Source organism: Echiichthys vipera (genome assembly GCF_963691815.1).
Source record: "Echiichthys vipera genome assembly, chromosome: 22".
Lineage (NCBI taxonomy): Eukaryota > Metazoa > Chordata > Actinopteri > Perciformes > Trachinidae > Echiichthys > Echiichthys vipera.
Genome location: NC_139847.1, coordinates 21,225,491 through 21,242,005, shown reverse-complemented (window position 1 = coordinate 21,242,005; position 16,515 = coordinate 21,225,491). Strand labels below are relative to the sequence as shown.

Here is a 16,515-nt window from a genome sequence, read left to right as displayed (position 1 = left end):
ATTACTCATATAAACTATCATTAGTCTTATAAATTATAAAATTTGTAGCCATAAAAACATTATCAGATATATATCCCATCGTGTCACAGCTGAACTTTTGTCGGACAACCCATTTCCATTTATTCCTGTCACGGGCCTGTGTCAGCTTTGGGGAGACAGCAGCCTCTGTAAAGTGAGGCTGGTTTCTTGTTAAACACATTAGTAGTCAGCTGGTGCATGGGACGTTTATCTGTTTTCCAGGCACATATTTTACAGCTTGTTCGGCACATTCTGTGAAGAAGTGTGGACAAAGCGTTGATGGTCTGTGTGTGACCTGTTTTGATAAAGAGTCGATAATTGCCATCTTTTGGGAAAGGACTAATATTTCGCCTCGGTTTCACATAGACATGACTGGCCGCAAATGTGATGCACATAAAAACCCCTAGTGCCTCCACATCAGGTGCCGGACATACGTATGTTGTCCATGTGTCCACTTAAAATCAATTCATTGTACAACATTTGAAATCCTCCTGCTGCCTCGATGTTCTACCAACAGACCTTTTCAAGGACGTCTCAAACTGCATGGCCTCAGATTTTCTACGGACTATAAACAGGTCCTGAAAACCGCTGCTATCAAACCTCTCAAAAAAAATAACAATTTAGACACTTTACTAATGAACAATTATAGACTCATATCAACCTCCCATTTCTCAGCAAAATCACTGAAAAAGCCATTTTGAAGCAGCTGAACAACTTCATGTTAATGAACAGCTGTTTTGACGTTTTCGCTTTAGACGTGCTGCATTTGACACAGTCAATCACAATCTTCTACTAGAACATCTGGAAAACTGGGTGGGACCTTCTAGCACAGTATTAAAATGGTTTGAATTCTTCTTGAAGGACAGGGACTACTTTGCGGCAAGACAGACAGATTTGTGGCAACGCACAGATCAGGCCAAGGTTACAAAATAATTTCTGCTGCACTTCAGGTTCCTCAGAGCACAGTGGCCTCCGTAATCCTTAAATGGAAGACATTTGGGATGAGCAGAACTCTTCTTAGAGCTGGTTGTTTGGCCAAACTGAGCAATCGGGGAAGAAAAGCCTTTATGAGAGGTAAAGAAGAACACAAAGATCACTGTGACTGTACACCACAGATGCAGTGAGGAGATGGGAGAAAGTTCTAGAAAGTCAACCATCACTGCAGCCCTCCACCAATCAGGGCTTTGTGGCAGAGTTGGCCGACGGAAGCCAAAAAACATATGAAGGACTCCCAGACTATGAGAAATAAGAGTCGCTGTTCTGATGAGACCAAGATGGAACTTAATTCTAAGCGGTATGTGTAGAGAAAACCAGGCACCTCTCATCACCTGCCCAATCCAATCCCAACAGTGAAGCATAGGGGTGGTAGCATCATGCAGTGGGGGTGTTTTTCAGGACGACTGGTTCAACTGAAGGGTAAGATGAATGGGGCCAAGTACAGAAATCTCCTGGAAGAAAACCTTTTCCAGAGTGCTCAGGACCTCAGACTGGGCCGAAGGCTTGCCCTCCAACAAGACAATGACCCTAACAAACGGGGCTGGGGCGCGGGGGGGAGACGGAGGGGGGACAAGTACCCTAAAGTCCGGGTCGTGGTCCGGGAGGACAGTGTGATCACGCCCTTAGGAACAACTCTGACTGTTCTCAAATAGCCCAGCCAGAGCCCTGATTTAAACACAACTGAGCATCTATAGAGAGCTGAAAATGTCTGTCCTTCAACTGGAGAGGGTCTGCATGAGGAATGGCAGAGGATCCCCAAATCCAGGTGTGAAACATGTGTTGCATCATTGTTAAGAAGACTCATGGATGTATGAGCTCAAAGGTGCTTCTACTCAGTACTGAGAAAAGGGTCCCCATACTTTTGGACATGTAATATTTCACTGTTTGTTTTTTAATACATTTGCAAACATTTCTACAATTCTGTGTTTTTCGGTCAACATGGGGTGCTGTGTGTACAATAATGAGGGAAAAAAAATCAACTTTCTGAGCAAATGGCTGCAAATTAACAAAGACAAAAATGAAGGGGGTCTGAAGACTTTCCTGCATCAGCTGCCCTGATTTCTAAAGATCGCCATCGGCCATAAAAAAATCTAATCCATATCCCATATCCGTTGACTTCTAGTTAGAATAATAAAGTGTGTGACTTGTCAATTTGGCTGACATTATGCTGTATAATATTAATATAAAGAGATCAATTTGCAAAAGAATATATTACCCAAACTTATTTATTTATTCTCCCTAAAATGGATCATATTCATTTATTTTTATATTGTGACTATACTCTCAAAAATTCCACAATATTCCAAGAATTCCAGGGCCAGTAACAATAATGGTCATGTGACTTTATCCTGCTTTAAATCTTTCCTTTTAAACAAAAACACCTGTACCAGTTTGAAAGCTTGAAAAAATGGAATAAGAACTAAAGTATAATTTTTTTCTAGAATAAGATCTGTTTATAATGCCAGAAAATGTATCAAAACTGAAATCTCCATTAGCTGTTCAACTAAGTTATTACAGGAGGAACAAAGTAAAACTTTCAATAAATAGATGCTTTAAAACAAACATTGAAAAATTTCAAAGAATACGATGTTAACAGAAATATCCTTCAGCATCAATATATCCCAGATCAGGAGATGTCTGAACTTTGAAGTTGTCCATATAAACTAGTTTTAGACTCTTTTCTCAGTTTGGTCTGGTGTGTCCGCATCAGAGTCAGAGTCAGAATCTTCTTCTTCTTTTTCCTGCAGACTTGTACCGTCTTGGTCGACAGCCACTGCTCCTTTCCGTTGAGGCAGGACGGTGAAGAAGGCCTCCTGCCAGCTGCCCTTCTCCAGGTATGACAGGATGATCTCAAACACTGAAGGAGGCACAAAAGCACACTTTCAAAACCAAACATAGGCAGAAGGGCTACTCCATTATGGCAACAGTCATAATCACAATTATTGATTCAATTTTGAGATCACAACTACTAAAGAACGTTTTCACCATTTTGGTTATTTTCGGTATAATTGAACATATTCACTTTTTCAAAAGGCCGTTTTTGGTCTCCTAAACTTTTTACCCTCCAAAAACAATCTTACGCTATAGTAAACAGAGACACGTCAAGCACTAGGCCCAAGCAGAAAACAGCCGCTCCAGCTGAAGCCTGTTTCCCTTAGTTTAGACCGCCCACAAGCTCCTCCATTGGCTCTGCCCTTTCTTGTGTGATTGGCCGTCCCCACTCGCACACCGGTCTGCTAGTCTGTGGTCAGGAGTCCTACAGGAGACTCCTACTTTAAGGACTTTGTTCTGCCTGGTTCACGTCAGCTAGAAGATTTTAATATCAGAGCTTTAATCTACATTAACAGTTAAATCGGTGTCCATGTGTGTATGTGCGTTTGATTTTCTTCGTCCAAACTCAAAAGTTTTTTCCTCTATAACCGTATCATCAAAATTGATGATTGTTACACCCCAAATTGTCCCATGCATCAATATATTTTGTCAGGTGACGGATAGTAGACATTCAGTAGTGCTAGTGCTCGACACATCTCTGGAGGAGTAGAGGCTGGAGGAGGTAGAGAGGGAGAGGCTGGAGGAGGTAGAGGAGGAGAGGCTGGAGAAGTATGGGGAGGAGAAGCTGGAGGAGGTAGAGTAGAGGCTGGAGGAGGTAGAGGAGGAGGTAGAAGAGGAGAAGCTGGAGGAGGTAGAGGAGGAGAAGCTGGAGGAGGTAGAAGCGGAGAAGCTGGAGGAGGTAGAAGCGTAGAAGCTGGAGGAGGTAGAGGAGGAGAAGCTGGAGGAAGTAGAGGAGGAGAAGCTGGAGGAGGTAGAAGCGAAGAAGCTGGAGGAGGTAGAGGAGGAGAAGCTGGAGGAAGAGGAGGAGGAGAAGCTGGAGGCTCACAGGTGAGGTTGAAGGAATAAATGGCATAAAGTCTAGTAGAAGAATTACTAGAAAACACAGTGAACTGAAAGAGTTCGAGTTTTATTAAAAATACGTGTCCTCCTGTGTATGTGTGTATATATACAGTGGGTACGGAAAGTATTCAGACCCCCTTAAATTTTTTACTCTTTGTTAAATTGCAGCCATGTGCTAAAATCATTTAAGTTCATTTTTTTTTCCTTTTAATGTACACACAGCACCCCATATTGACAGAAAAACACAGAATTGTAGACATTTTTACAGATTTATTAAAAAAGAAAAACTGAAATATCACATGGACATAAGTATTCAGACCCTTTGCTGTGACACTTGTATATTTACCTCAGGTACTGTCCATTTCTTCTGATCATCCATGAGATGGTTCTACACCTTCATTGGAGTCCAGCTGTGTTTAATTCTAATGATTGGACTTGATTAAGGAAGCCACACACCTGTCTATATAAGACCTTACAGCTCACAGTGCATGTCAGAGCAGATGAGAATCATGAGGTCGAAGGAACTGCCTGAAGAGCTCAGAGACAGAATTGTGGCAAGGCACAGATCTGGCCATGGATACAAAAAAAATTCTGCTGCATTTAAAGTTCCCAAGAGCACAGTGGCCTCCATAATCCTTAAATGGAAGACGTATGGGATGACAAGAACTCTTCCAAGAGCTGGCCGTCCAACCAAACTGAGCAATCGGGGGAGAAGAGCCTTGGTGAGAGAGGTAAAGAAGAACCCAAAGATCACAGTGGCTGAACTCCAGAGATGCAGTGAGGAGATGGGAGAAAGTTCAAGAAAGTCAACCATCACTGCAGCCCTCCACCAGTCAGGGCTTTATGGCAGAGTGGCCCGACGGAAGCCTCTCCTCAGAGTAAGACACATGAAAGCCTGCATAGAATTTGCCAAAAAACACATGAAGGACTCCCAGACTATGATAAATAAGATTCTCTGGTCTGATGAGACAAAGATAGAACTTTTTGGCCTTAATTCTAAGCGGTATGTGTGGAGAAAACCAGGCACCGCTCATCACCTGCCCAACACCATCCCTACAGTCAAGTGTGGTGGTGGGAGCATCATGCTGTGGGGGTGTTTTGCAGCTGCAGGGACAGGACGACTGGTTGCAATTGAAGGAAAGATGAATGCGGCCAAGTACAGAGATATCCTGGACGAAAACCTTTTCCAGAGTGCTATGGACCTCAGACTGGGCCGACGGTTCACCTTCCAACAAGACAATGACCCTAAGCACACAGCTAAAATGACGAAGGAGTGGCTTCGGAACAACTCTGTGACTGTTCTTGAATGGCCCTGTATATATATACAGTGGGTACGGAAAGTATTCAGACCCCCTTAAATTTTTTACTCTTTGTTAAATTGCAGCCATGTGCTAAAATCATTTAAGTTCATTTTTTTCCTCATTAATGTACACACAGCACCCCATATTGACAGAAAAACACAGAATTGTAGACATTTTTACAGATTTATTAAAAAAGAAAAACTGAAATATCACATGGACATAAGTATTCAGACCCTTTGCTCAGTATTGAGTGGAAGCACCCTTTTGAGCTAATACAGCCGTGAGTCTTCTTGGGAATGATGCAACTAGTTTTTCACACCTGGATTTGGGGATCCTCTGCCATTCCTCCTTGCAGATCCTCTCCAGTTCTGTCAGGTTGGATGGTGAACGTTGGTGGACAGCCATTTTGAGGTCTCTCCAGAGATGCTCAATTGGGTTCAAGTCAGGGCTCTGGCTGGGCCATTCAAGAACAGTCACAGAGTTGTTCCGAAGCCACTCCTTCGTCATTTTAGCTGTGTGCTTAGGGTCATTGTCTTGTTGGAAGGTGAACCGTCGGCCCAGTCTGAGGTCCATAGCACTCTGGAAAAGGTTTTCGTCCAGGATATCTCTGTACTTGGCCGCATTCATCTTTCCTTCAATTGCAACCAGTCGTCCTGTCCCTGCAGCTGCAAAACACCCCCACAGCATGATGCTCCCACCACCACACTTGACTGTAGGGATGGTGTTGGGCAGGTGATGAGCGGTGCCTGGTTTTCTCCACACATACCGCTTAGAATTAAGGCCAAAAAGTTCTATCTTTGTCTCATCAGACCAGAGAATCTTATTTATCATAGTCTGGGAGTCCTTCATGTGTTTTTTGGCAAATTCTATGCGGGCTTTCATGTGTCTTACTCTGAGGAGAGGCTTCCGTCGGGCCACTCTGCCATAAAGCCCTGACTGGTGGAGGGCTGCAGTGATGGTTGACTTTCTTGAACTTTCTCCCATCTCCTCACTGCATCTCTGGAGTTCAGCCACTGTGATCTTTGGGTTCTTCTTTACCTCTCTCACCAAGGCTCTTCTCCCCCGATTGCTCAGTTTGGTTGGACGGCCAGCTCTTGGAAGAGTTCTTGTCATCCCATACGTCTTCCATTTAAGGATTATGGAGGCCACTGTGCTCTTGGGAACTTTAAGTGCAGCAGAATTTTTTTTGTATCCATGGCCAGATCTGTGCCTTGCCACAATTCTGTCTCTGAGCTCTTCAGGCAGTTCCTTCGACCTCATGATTCTCATCTGCTCTGACATGCACTGTGAGCTGTAAGGTCTTATATAGACAGGTGTGTGGCTTCCTTAATCAAGTCCAATCATTAGAATTAAACACAGCTGGACTCCAATGAAGGTGTAGAACCATCTCATGGATGATCAGAAGAAATGGACAGTACCTGAGGTAAATATACAAGTGTCACAGCAAAGGGTCTGAATACTTATGTCCATGTGATATTTCAGTTTTTCTTTTTTAATAAATCTGTAAAAATGTCTACAATTCTGTGTTTTTCTGTCAATATGGGGTGCTGTGTGTACATTAAAAGGAAAAAAAATGAACTTAAATGATTTTAGCACATGGCTGCAATTTAACAAAGAGTAAAAAATTTAAGGGGGTCTGAATACTTTCCGTACCCAGTGTATATATATATATATATATATATATATATATATATATATATATTAATTAATTAGATGAGCGATATTAGCTGTGTTACTGTCCTGTTTTCTTCCTTTCATTCCAAACTGTGACCAACGCCAGTCTCCCTTCTCTGCAGAACTCATTTAAAAAAAATAAAACACAAAAATAAGTTTTTAAAATCTAGTATGCCTCCGAAATATATGCCTCGGAATCGTGTGATGCCACGAAGAGCAGCTTCAACGCTCTGACCTGTAATTGGGAGTGAACTGGTCTCATCCTATTAACTTTGCTCGCGACCGGTAACTTGTGTCTAGTGGTCCGGGTTAACACAGCCCAAGAATTAAACAGCACGGCGGTGGTTGCAGCAATGAACTCAGGCTTTATTACTTTACAGTGGGACAATCTTTGGCATTAAAGGCCCTTTGTTTTGCTTGCTGTGTGTTACCATCACATTCACAGCGTAGACTCAAAACTCGATACTTTTGCTTACACTACCCAAAACACACCTGTCCCACACAAAACAAAATAAGAGCACCACTGGGAAACAGAATGGGGCACAATAATTGTGTTATCTTTTATAATATATAATATAATACTACTATCTTTATATAAGAGCTTGCTCTTTCAGTTTGAGCGCATTATTTACTGATTTCACGTTCAGATTTATCATTCTTTCCTTTAAACTCTGCCCTTGTACTCAAATAGCATCTTTTGTGCGTTCAAATAGTTTCTAGTCACATTTATTCTGCTCCTGCCTTAAAACTGTACGCTCGTGCGCCAATATATTGTTGCTCACACTTTTTCCTGCTTCCAGCTTCAGTTCTACTCCTCACACTCACTGCTCTCCAGTTGTCTGCTTGCAGATTTCTGGCTTGTGCTTGGATTTTTTGAGTGACAACCCAATTAAAATTCCTCAACCAATAGGATTCCAAGTGAAGTGTTGACCAATGGAATAATCGCTGTCTCCTTGCGAGTGCGTTCGCTTACTTTTTAGAATGGCGGTTAATCTTTAACCGGGTTCAGCCACTCCCCTCCCCAGTTAAGAGAATGACATCGCCTTCTTGACTGAGCAGCAGGCTGCCGTTAATGAATGGCTGGCCGGTCCGTGTACCTTTTAATCATTCGATTATCTTTCACAAATGAATATTAAAAAACTAAAAATGAGTGACTGTTTCATTTTCATTTTAAAATACAAAAATACAGAATGAAACCCCATAATAATTTTTGATATACTAAGAGCTAGAATTTCATGTAGGGTTATCCATATTAAGAACATAGCTTGGTCACACTTTCTCAGGCCACAGAAGGTTTATGGTTGTGTTAGCTTATATTAGCTTAGCTATAATCTTCCAATCAACAATAAGCTATGAAATCCAGCATTTCTGAACAAAACCTATTACAAATAGCAATAGTCAAACCCATTAGTGGACAAAAGTAGCATCTCATTTTTAATAGCTGTCCAATTTGCCAGTTGAAATGACAGCAGTCGCTAGTAGGTTCTTTCAGCTGTAGCTAGCTCACTAATAAGCGGTAGCTCTGTGAATCTTCATCTCTGGCTGACTTTTTTACGCCTTCAGTTGACTTGTATGAAAACGAGAATCCTCACAAATGGTTTTAAATATGCACTTGATGGCTACATACATGAAGACTAACTTGGCGCAGTGTAACAATGTAAAACAGACTGGCGCTTAAGCTAACAGGTCCCAGGTGAAAAGTTAGCATCGACCATCTTATAATCCATTATGGCCATGTTGTATTGCAGGGTATCGTCACATGCGCAAATGCAGACGAGTGACCACCCCAGTAGAGGTGATACTAGCTGGTTAGACTCTGCAACAAACTGTACTCAAAATCCAAGCACTTTTTACTCGTATCCTGTATATCTTACCATGATTGACTGCCAGAACCTTCCGACTGTTCATCTTGACAAAACTGCTCAGAGGAAGCTGAGCGTGATCGATCCCCAGCTCCTTCGCCCTCTCAAAGGTGATCCCCTGCAAGTAAAACCCAGACAGAAAACTGACCGGCTCAAATCAGCAAGCAGGAGTTACAGGCAGCGGGGCACTGCAGCTGTGAAGCCAGACACACCTTATGGTGGTTGTGGTCCACCAGGCCTCCTATCACATAGGCCTTTTTGTGGTCCAGCTCTTCCAGAATGTTTGGAGAGTCTGACGTCAGGTACACCAGCTCCTCCTTCACCACAACTTCACTGTAGTGCTCTGTTTTAATGGTGATGTCCTGCACACATACACACAGTTATGCAACACTGCATTGTGACAAATATGATACAATATTAAATACCAGTCAAAATGATATCAGAAGAACATTTATGCAAATAAATGCAATTGCTTCCATTATTGCAAGGATCAACAGCCTTGATGCTGTTGCAGAGGTTTTAGTACAAAGAGGACACGGACAATCATGATATGACTGGCAACAGAAGATGTGGTTTTACAGAACTTTATGATGACAGGGTTTTTGTTCTGACGTAACTTCTTTAATCTGTTTAGAAATACATTAACTCTAATATATGTCTCTCTGTGAGTCCATGTATGTTAATATTATAATAACTGGATTTGTAACATAGGAGCAGCCACCATACGGTTTTTAGACAAGAAGAATGACCACGCCTCTCCATGTATGTATGTGTATATATATATATATATATATACACATACAGATATGTGGGTCAATATAGGGAAAGGAGGTAATTACAATAAACAGTGCAAGTGTAGCTCATAGTGTAGATAGATTCTGTCTGTTTTTTCTGTCATATGACCAGAATATAGAGAATAAAATAGGACCGTCTCTGGTTTAGGGAGTATGCTTTAAGGACTGAATGATATGAGAAAATAATTAAATTGAGATTTTTTTAGACCAATATTGCAATCGAATAAGGTTTTTTTTTTTTTACATTCCTTAACTCCCTCCATCTTCTTCCTTATCTATATTCTTATTATTTATTAATAATAAGAATCTTACTGATCTCCTGTCAGTTACAGTTACAAATTGCATGTTTCCTTGGATCATCATGGCTCAGCTTAATGCCTCCTGCTACTACTATTATTATCATCATTAGTATTATTATTATTATTATTATAATAATCAGTACTGCTATGACTTCTTCTATTCGTATCATTCTAGTATATTCACTGCCATAACTATGATAAGTCATATTCCTCTTATTATCATAGTTATCATCATGAATGTCTCTCCCCAACCGGTGCAGACAGATGTCCGTCCTCCATAGAGCTGGGTCTGTTCTGATGTTCCTGCCTGTTATAGGGAAGGTTTTCATCACCACTGTGTGCACAAGATTGCTGCATCCGTTGCTGCTCATGGAGGAATTGTTGGGTCTCTGTAAATCATAAGTCATAGTGTGGTCTTGAACTACTATATATGAAAAGTGTCTTTGCGATAACTTTTGTTATGATTTGGCACTATAAATAACATTGAACTGAAATCACACAAAGTAAAGCACACTGCCTATGGCACTGTATTTATATATTTAGATAACTCAAAGCCTAACTCCCTTCGATTTACGCAGTAGTTAGGGAGCAAGACACAGCGACTTTACTGGGTTTGAGCAGCTGCAGCATTCGTTTATAAACAAATGGAAACCTACACTGTTCATTTACTTCTTGACAACTTTAATGCTATTTTGTTCTCTGTTTTGATCGGTGAAATCTGTTGACTCTGAGATGATCCACCGTCTCTCTCACTTGCTATGTACACATTACGCAACTCTTTTACCAATGTTATATGCAAACATGTGGATTGCACATGAAGCCCATGGTTGGTAACATTATGTAGCATATTTTTAAAAACAATTTTTGTGTTCTGTTACACTAACTGGGTGTGGATTTATTTGATTCATCTTTCAGCCCTACTGACTACGGCGACCGCGAAAAAACACACACACACACACACACACACACACACACACACACACACACACACACACACACACACACACACACACACACACACACACACACACACACACACACACACACACACACACACACACACACACACACACACACACACACACACACACACACACACACACACACACACACACACACACACACACACACACACACACACACACACACACACACACACACACACACACACACACACACACACACACACACACACACACACACACACACGGGACTCTGTTGCACAGCCTGTTGAAAGGACTAGTCCCGAACAAAAGCCACACTGCAGTGTGGTGGTTTGGTTGTGAAAATTAAAAAATAAATCCCTCAGGATCATGCTTACCTTCCAGTTCACCCATCCTTTGTCCTTTTCATCCATGCTCTGTTTCAGCTGTCCTCCCAGGCTTGTCAGATAAAACTGGAGGGTTGAGAAGAGTAGTTATACATCAGACAGGTTTGTCTTAACGTTTCATGTCAGTCAGTAGCCACTAACCTGCACTGGAGACAAGGCTCGTCTGTTCACAGCATAGCAGCGCTGGATCTGCTTGTGAAGCTTCCCAACATCCTGAAGGCACGAGCAAATTATCAGGAGAGTGAGTACCTCGGTCGATAGCTTAATATACACATGGTGGGTATCTTTTCACATTGTTTTTTACCTTGATCAGCATGAGGCTGTCGAAGCTGCAGTCCACCACCAACCTCAGAGAGCTGGCCGTCACCTCTCTCCGTGGACGTTTCCTGACATTCTGGGCCTCTCCTCCCTCGTCCTCCTGATGACTGTGCTTCTGCAGCCGTCGCTGCTGCTTCTTCTGCTTTCGTCTCTGCCTGCAGCAGAGAGCAAAGGACGCATACTGATATGACACCATTCCGCAGACTCTCTTATAGTAGTCAAACATCCAAAGAAAATACACATTTGATGCTGTAGTGAGCATTTCTATATAGTATATGGCAGTTCAGAATGTTTGTAAACAACAGGCGTCAAGATACTTCCAGGGGGCAGGACGCAAGCAGCTTCCATTGACCTGAAGTGATCCAGATTCTACCGTAAACACTGTTACACCGTTAAAGACTGTTGTTGATTTGAAGTTGAAGCGATGACAAAACCATGTTGTGTTTGGGGTTGAGCCGTCTGATATACAGCAAAAGGTCTAGGGTTTTATCGATTTCCTTCAGAAAATACTAAATTTATTCATCTGAACCTGTGGGTGAGGGGGTTAAAAAGAGTGGACGTGGTCAAAAATACGAGTGCTACAGAGAAGACCACAGACTGTGGAGGAGGAGGGGCCTCTTCTATAGAGGTTCAACAAACCTCCATCATCGTGTTTGTGGAGACATTTTCTCACAGAGAACACATCTGTGTCTCCAGACAGACACTTTTTGGCTGAATTCTATCAAACTTTTTCTTTAAGCTAAAAATATAAATGATGGTGTAATGTTGAGTTGAGCTGGTCGTCCACATTAACATCAATGTTGTGAAAACATCTAGGACCATACTTCAGTCCTTCACAATAAAAGCCCATGCTTTAACACCTCCAAAATATCCCGTAAAGTCTTCTTCATTTCCATTTTTTATGTAAACCACCACCTCAGGCTGAGCGTCACCCAAATGTTCTGACTGCTTTCTCTCATCAACGTTACTTTCAGACCTTTTCAACAGAATTCCGTTGCTAGGCAACAGCCTTGGTCCTTGTTAACTTCCTGTCAGTTGATGTCATTCACATATACTGCAACAGGAAATAAACTAGGGCACATTTAGAATGTTTGTTTACATCTTTGAATAGGTCTATAATAATTTGACATGGAAATGTTCATGTACAAATATGAAATTTAAGTTTGTAAATTAATTCTACTTCCACTTCGGTGCAGATCACACAGTAAGTCAAGCCATTTACTCTGTTTTCTCGGTCTGATGGGCTTGTTTACTAGTGTTGGCATCAGAAAACGCTTTGGCTTTAGCCACCTGGAAGAGCAATTATTATTGTTGAGACATCATAGTGAATTGTTGTATATCCTACTTGTTAGTTAGTTGGATCAATTCATTGTTGGTTTTGGTGTTTCCATGGGATTGTAGTGTCTCTGCATCACTAGAGTCATCCTTTAAATTACTTACTGCTGCATGACACAGTTTAGGACATACATGCACACACAGTATATCTGTTATTACACCAATATTGGTCACATGATTGTGTTTGCATAGAACAGTAAAAAAGTATTCATATACCTCCTGTATACATGGTTTGGATGCAGTGTGATGGGTAAATGAAACACTGGGGCCCACAATAGTCAGCAGCTTCAGTTAATTAGTTAGTTATTACCAAATAACTTATATATAATAACTATAACTTATCGCTCCTTCTCACTTATTTAGTTTGTACTTATTTTATTTCAATCTGCTGCTAAACTGCACGCTGCGTATTGTTGTATATTGTATATACCTACGCCTAACCACGACGTCTGTTGCACTCTGTCACACTTGGTTCATTGCTTGATTTATTTTACGTTAGCTTTATTTTGATTTGAGGTATGTTTATGCTTATTGTCACTCTGATCCTTTTCCGCCTTTGTATCGAAACTGTTGCACAATAATTTCCCTCGGGATAAATAAAGCTTCTTGAATCTTGAATCTTGAATCTTGAATCTTGAAATAAAGTGTTTTAGATCAACTGGATAATAACCTGTCCGATCATCTTGTTCTCTTGTTTACACTCGTCATTCCTGTTTTGGGCTATTTTTATTTATGAAACGAAACGAACAACAGTGATAAACCATTCCTGCTGATTGATGTTTTATCTGTGTGCTTCATGAAGAAGAAAATGCTTCCAAAGCCCCTGATTATGTCCTCAAATGTTTTTTTCAGTTTACTATCATAGAGAAGGAAAGAAACCTGAAAATATCCACATTTAAGAAGCTGGAAACAGAGAATCTCGATTTTTACTCTTAAATTATTCAAACATATATAAGGGTTATTCTTTATTATGCTGTATTCAACCTCCATTGTCTTTGGTTTTCTGTGACAATGACACTACGTGTGCTGTTGTGACTGTGATATGGGAAACAACCCTGGTTACTGGTAGCCAAGATCCCCTTATCACTGGTGCAGCTGCAACACATTGTGAAAACCTTAAAAATACTTTAATCGCAAACTGAATGTCCGCGCTCATTAAACCAACCAACCAAAAGACAATTTTAGTATTGGAGCCTTTATTTCCAGGTATCTGGCACACGGATTAATCGATAATTAAATTTCAATCAATTATTCGTTGCAGCTGTGTTTTTATTTATTGCTAGCAAAAATTTCACCAACTTAATCGCATACTTTTCTCAGTCAGTGGTAGACTGATGGACAGATAGCCACGACAAGCAAAGCCACGACAAGCAAAGCGATACATCTTTAAATTGGCATATTTTGATACCTAATTTAAAAATGACAGCAAGGCATGGTATAACAGCATCAGAATCAGAAATACTCTAATAATCCCAGGGGGAGTTGTTTGAAAAAGACAATCGAAAGTCACCTCATTGTAGAGGGCAGAACTTCACAGAAGTTAGGGTGAAGAAACAGAAAGGACAAAAAGAGAATTAAAGTTAAGAAAGTTTAGAAAAGCGAACTCAAAGGCTAGAGTAGCAACAGGCAGCGTGCAGCCTTCGCGCATGCGCACGAAGAAGAGCGTGCTCTACCAGTTGACACGTTATCGGACCTGAATGCATTCATGAAAAAAAGCCCACTCACTTTCGTAGCTCCCTCTCTTCTTCCCATTTCTGCTGCTTCAGAAGCTTCTTCCTCTGCCTTTTGGACACAGTTTGGCTTTGAGCTGTCGCTTCTCCGTTAACTTCGCTGCCACCTGTCTTCTGACTGCTCTTGTCATTTCCATTCTCCTGCTGGGCTGGCGCTTCCGTTTTCACGCTATCATCAGCCATCTGTGAAGAGCAGCGATGACTGTCTGCTGGCTAATGTTGCTCTGTTGATGTTAGCTTGTTAGCTGCTCTTTGCAGAAAGCTAACTGGCAGCGGAGTTCTTCTTTATAGTTTCACCAAGAACGGAACTGTTTTTAATTACTTCACCACCCTGATATCCAACCACAGACAGACGAGCCAAGGAAATAAACTAAACTAAATAAGCTACCACAGTTCAGATTCCACATGTATTGTGTTGGGTGCGCGCAGATGACGTAATTTACCCGCGCCAGATGCATTCAAATGCTGTCGGAGCCATCGAAACGCTGTGACCATCTACTGTATTGAGGATGTATTTTAGGTAGATAGATATGCACTCTATGGACTGAATCTGTCCAAATAATAAATTAATACATAAATAAAAAAATTACATGATGGATAAATTATGTCATTAAATAAGATGTAAATGTAGGCGTTAACTAATTGCTCAAATGGGACAAAAATGGATATTTCTGTTTGAAATGGCTTCTTTATTAATTTACGTTTGTATTACTTACCATTTGTATTTATCTGTATGCATTTTGAATATATTGTAATGAGCTGAGTTACTGTGTTACTGTTATTATGAGTTAATCAGTTGTGCAAATGTTTAAAGGTGTCTGTGTAATGCACTAATGTTACAAGCAGAGGTCAATGTGGTTCAATTGGGACTCGTTGGATTGTCTCGCGCCCGCCGACAGAGCGGAGGGGGTGAGGAAGGCTTCCTCACTGGCATGTCGGCTCCACCACAACATTACAGCAGAGAGAACATGCAACCTGTATCGCAAAATGGCGATGCCCATGCTTACCAGGCCCCATGTAAAACATAGAAGTACCCCGGTAAGGCAAATTGGCAGGCATTTCATGCCCATTTTGAACTGCTATCACAAGCTGCGGACTGGTCAGAGAATGATAAAGCACTACAGCTGGTATTGTGCCTTACAGCCGATGTACTAACGTGCCATTTACTGCTCAGCTCAGAATAAAGAAATGATTAAAAGGCTCTGGTTGGAGCCCTACAGAGATGTTTTGGACAATGTGAATAGCCCGATCTCCTGCGCTCTGAAATGACAACAGACGCAGGCAGCCTGGGGAGCCTCTCCATGAGCTAACGACATTAAACTCTAGCCCAGAGGGCTTATGCCCACATGCCCCCTGCCGTACAGACTGAGCTTGCAACGGACCAGTTCATCCAGACCTTAACCCCCAGAGGGCTGCGCATTCAGACCCAGCTCGCCCACCCCCGCTCCATACAAGAGGCTTTGGAGATGGCTCTAGAGAGGGAGATTGTGGAGGGCCGAACCATGAAAAGCAGTCCTGGAGAGTGTGTTCCTGCGGAGAGAATTGCTGCATTCACCGACTGCATTGGTGGCTGAAATGACCGAAATGATCCGGGCTGTGTCCATGCAGTCGCCGCAGAGTGTCACACGCCCCCTCCAACACCCTCCAGTCTGCTGGGTATGCGGGAGGGGCTCCACTCCCCCCTGAAGCAGGCGTTACTATATGTGGGGCCTCATGTACAGCCCTTGTGGACACGGGCTCCACAGCAACACTAATGAGGCCAGATGTGGTTCCAGAGGGGACGCAGTAGGAACAGATACAGTGCAGCTGAGGGCAGTGACTGGTGAGCTGGCCCCTATGCTTGGTAAGGGGAGAGTGACATTGAATGTGGGAGGTTGGCCCACATTCAATGAATGATACCACCCACACAGTCCCCAAAGCCACACCTCCTGGTCGGGACAGCCATAGAGACATATTGCCATGACAC

The 16,515-nt window shown here is 42.0% G+C and overlaps 1 protein-coding gene across 1 annotated transcript; it reads right to left on the bottom strand.

Annotated features, from left to right (window-relative positions):
- Positions 1 to 2,305: 2,305 nt before the first annotated feature.
- trmt10a (tRNA methyltransferase 10A) lies at positions 2,306 to 14,941 on the bottom strand. Its single transcript, XM_083937208.1, has 7 exons — positions 14,545 to 14,941; positions 11,471 to 11,639; positions 11,308 to 11,379; positions 11,158 to 11,232; positions 8,956 to 9,105; positions 8,756 to 8,861; positions 2,306 to 2,872 (listed from the first exon to the last, which is right to left on the bottom strand). The coding sequence occupies exons 1-7, from the start codon at positions 14,730 to 14,732 to the stop codon at positions 2,685 to 2,687; spliced, it is 948 nt and encodes a 315-aa protein (XP_083793334.1). The 5' UTR covers positions 14,733 to 14,941; the 3' UTR covers positions 2,306 to 2,684.
- Between the last annotated feature and the right edge of the window lie 1,574 nt (positions 14,942 to 16,515).

Coding starts and splice junctions, on each gene's coding strand:
- trmt10a (XM_083937208.1), bottom strand. CDS start 14,732: ATGGCTGATGATAGCGTGAAAACGGAAGCGCCAGCCCAGCAGGAGAAT. Junction 9,106..11,157: donor AAGGATGGGTGAACTGGAAG/GTAAGCATGATC, acceptor GTATGTGTGCAG/GACATCACCATTAAAACAGA. Junction 8,862..8,955: donor TGGACCACAACCACCATAAG/GTGTGTCTGGCT, acceptor TTTTACTTGCAG/GGGATCACCTTTGAGAGGGC.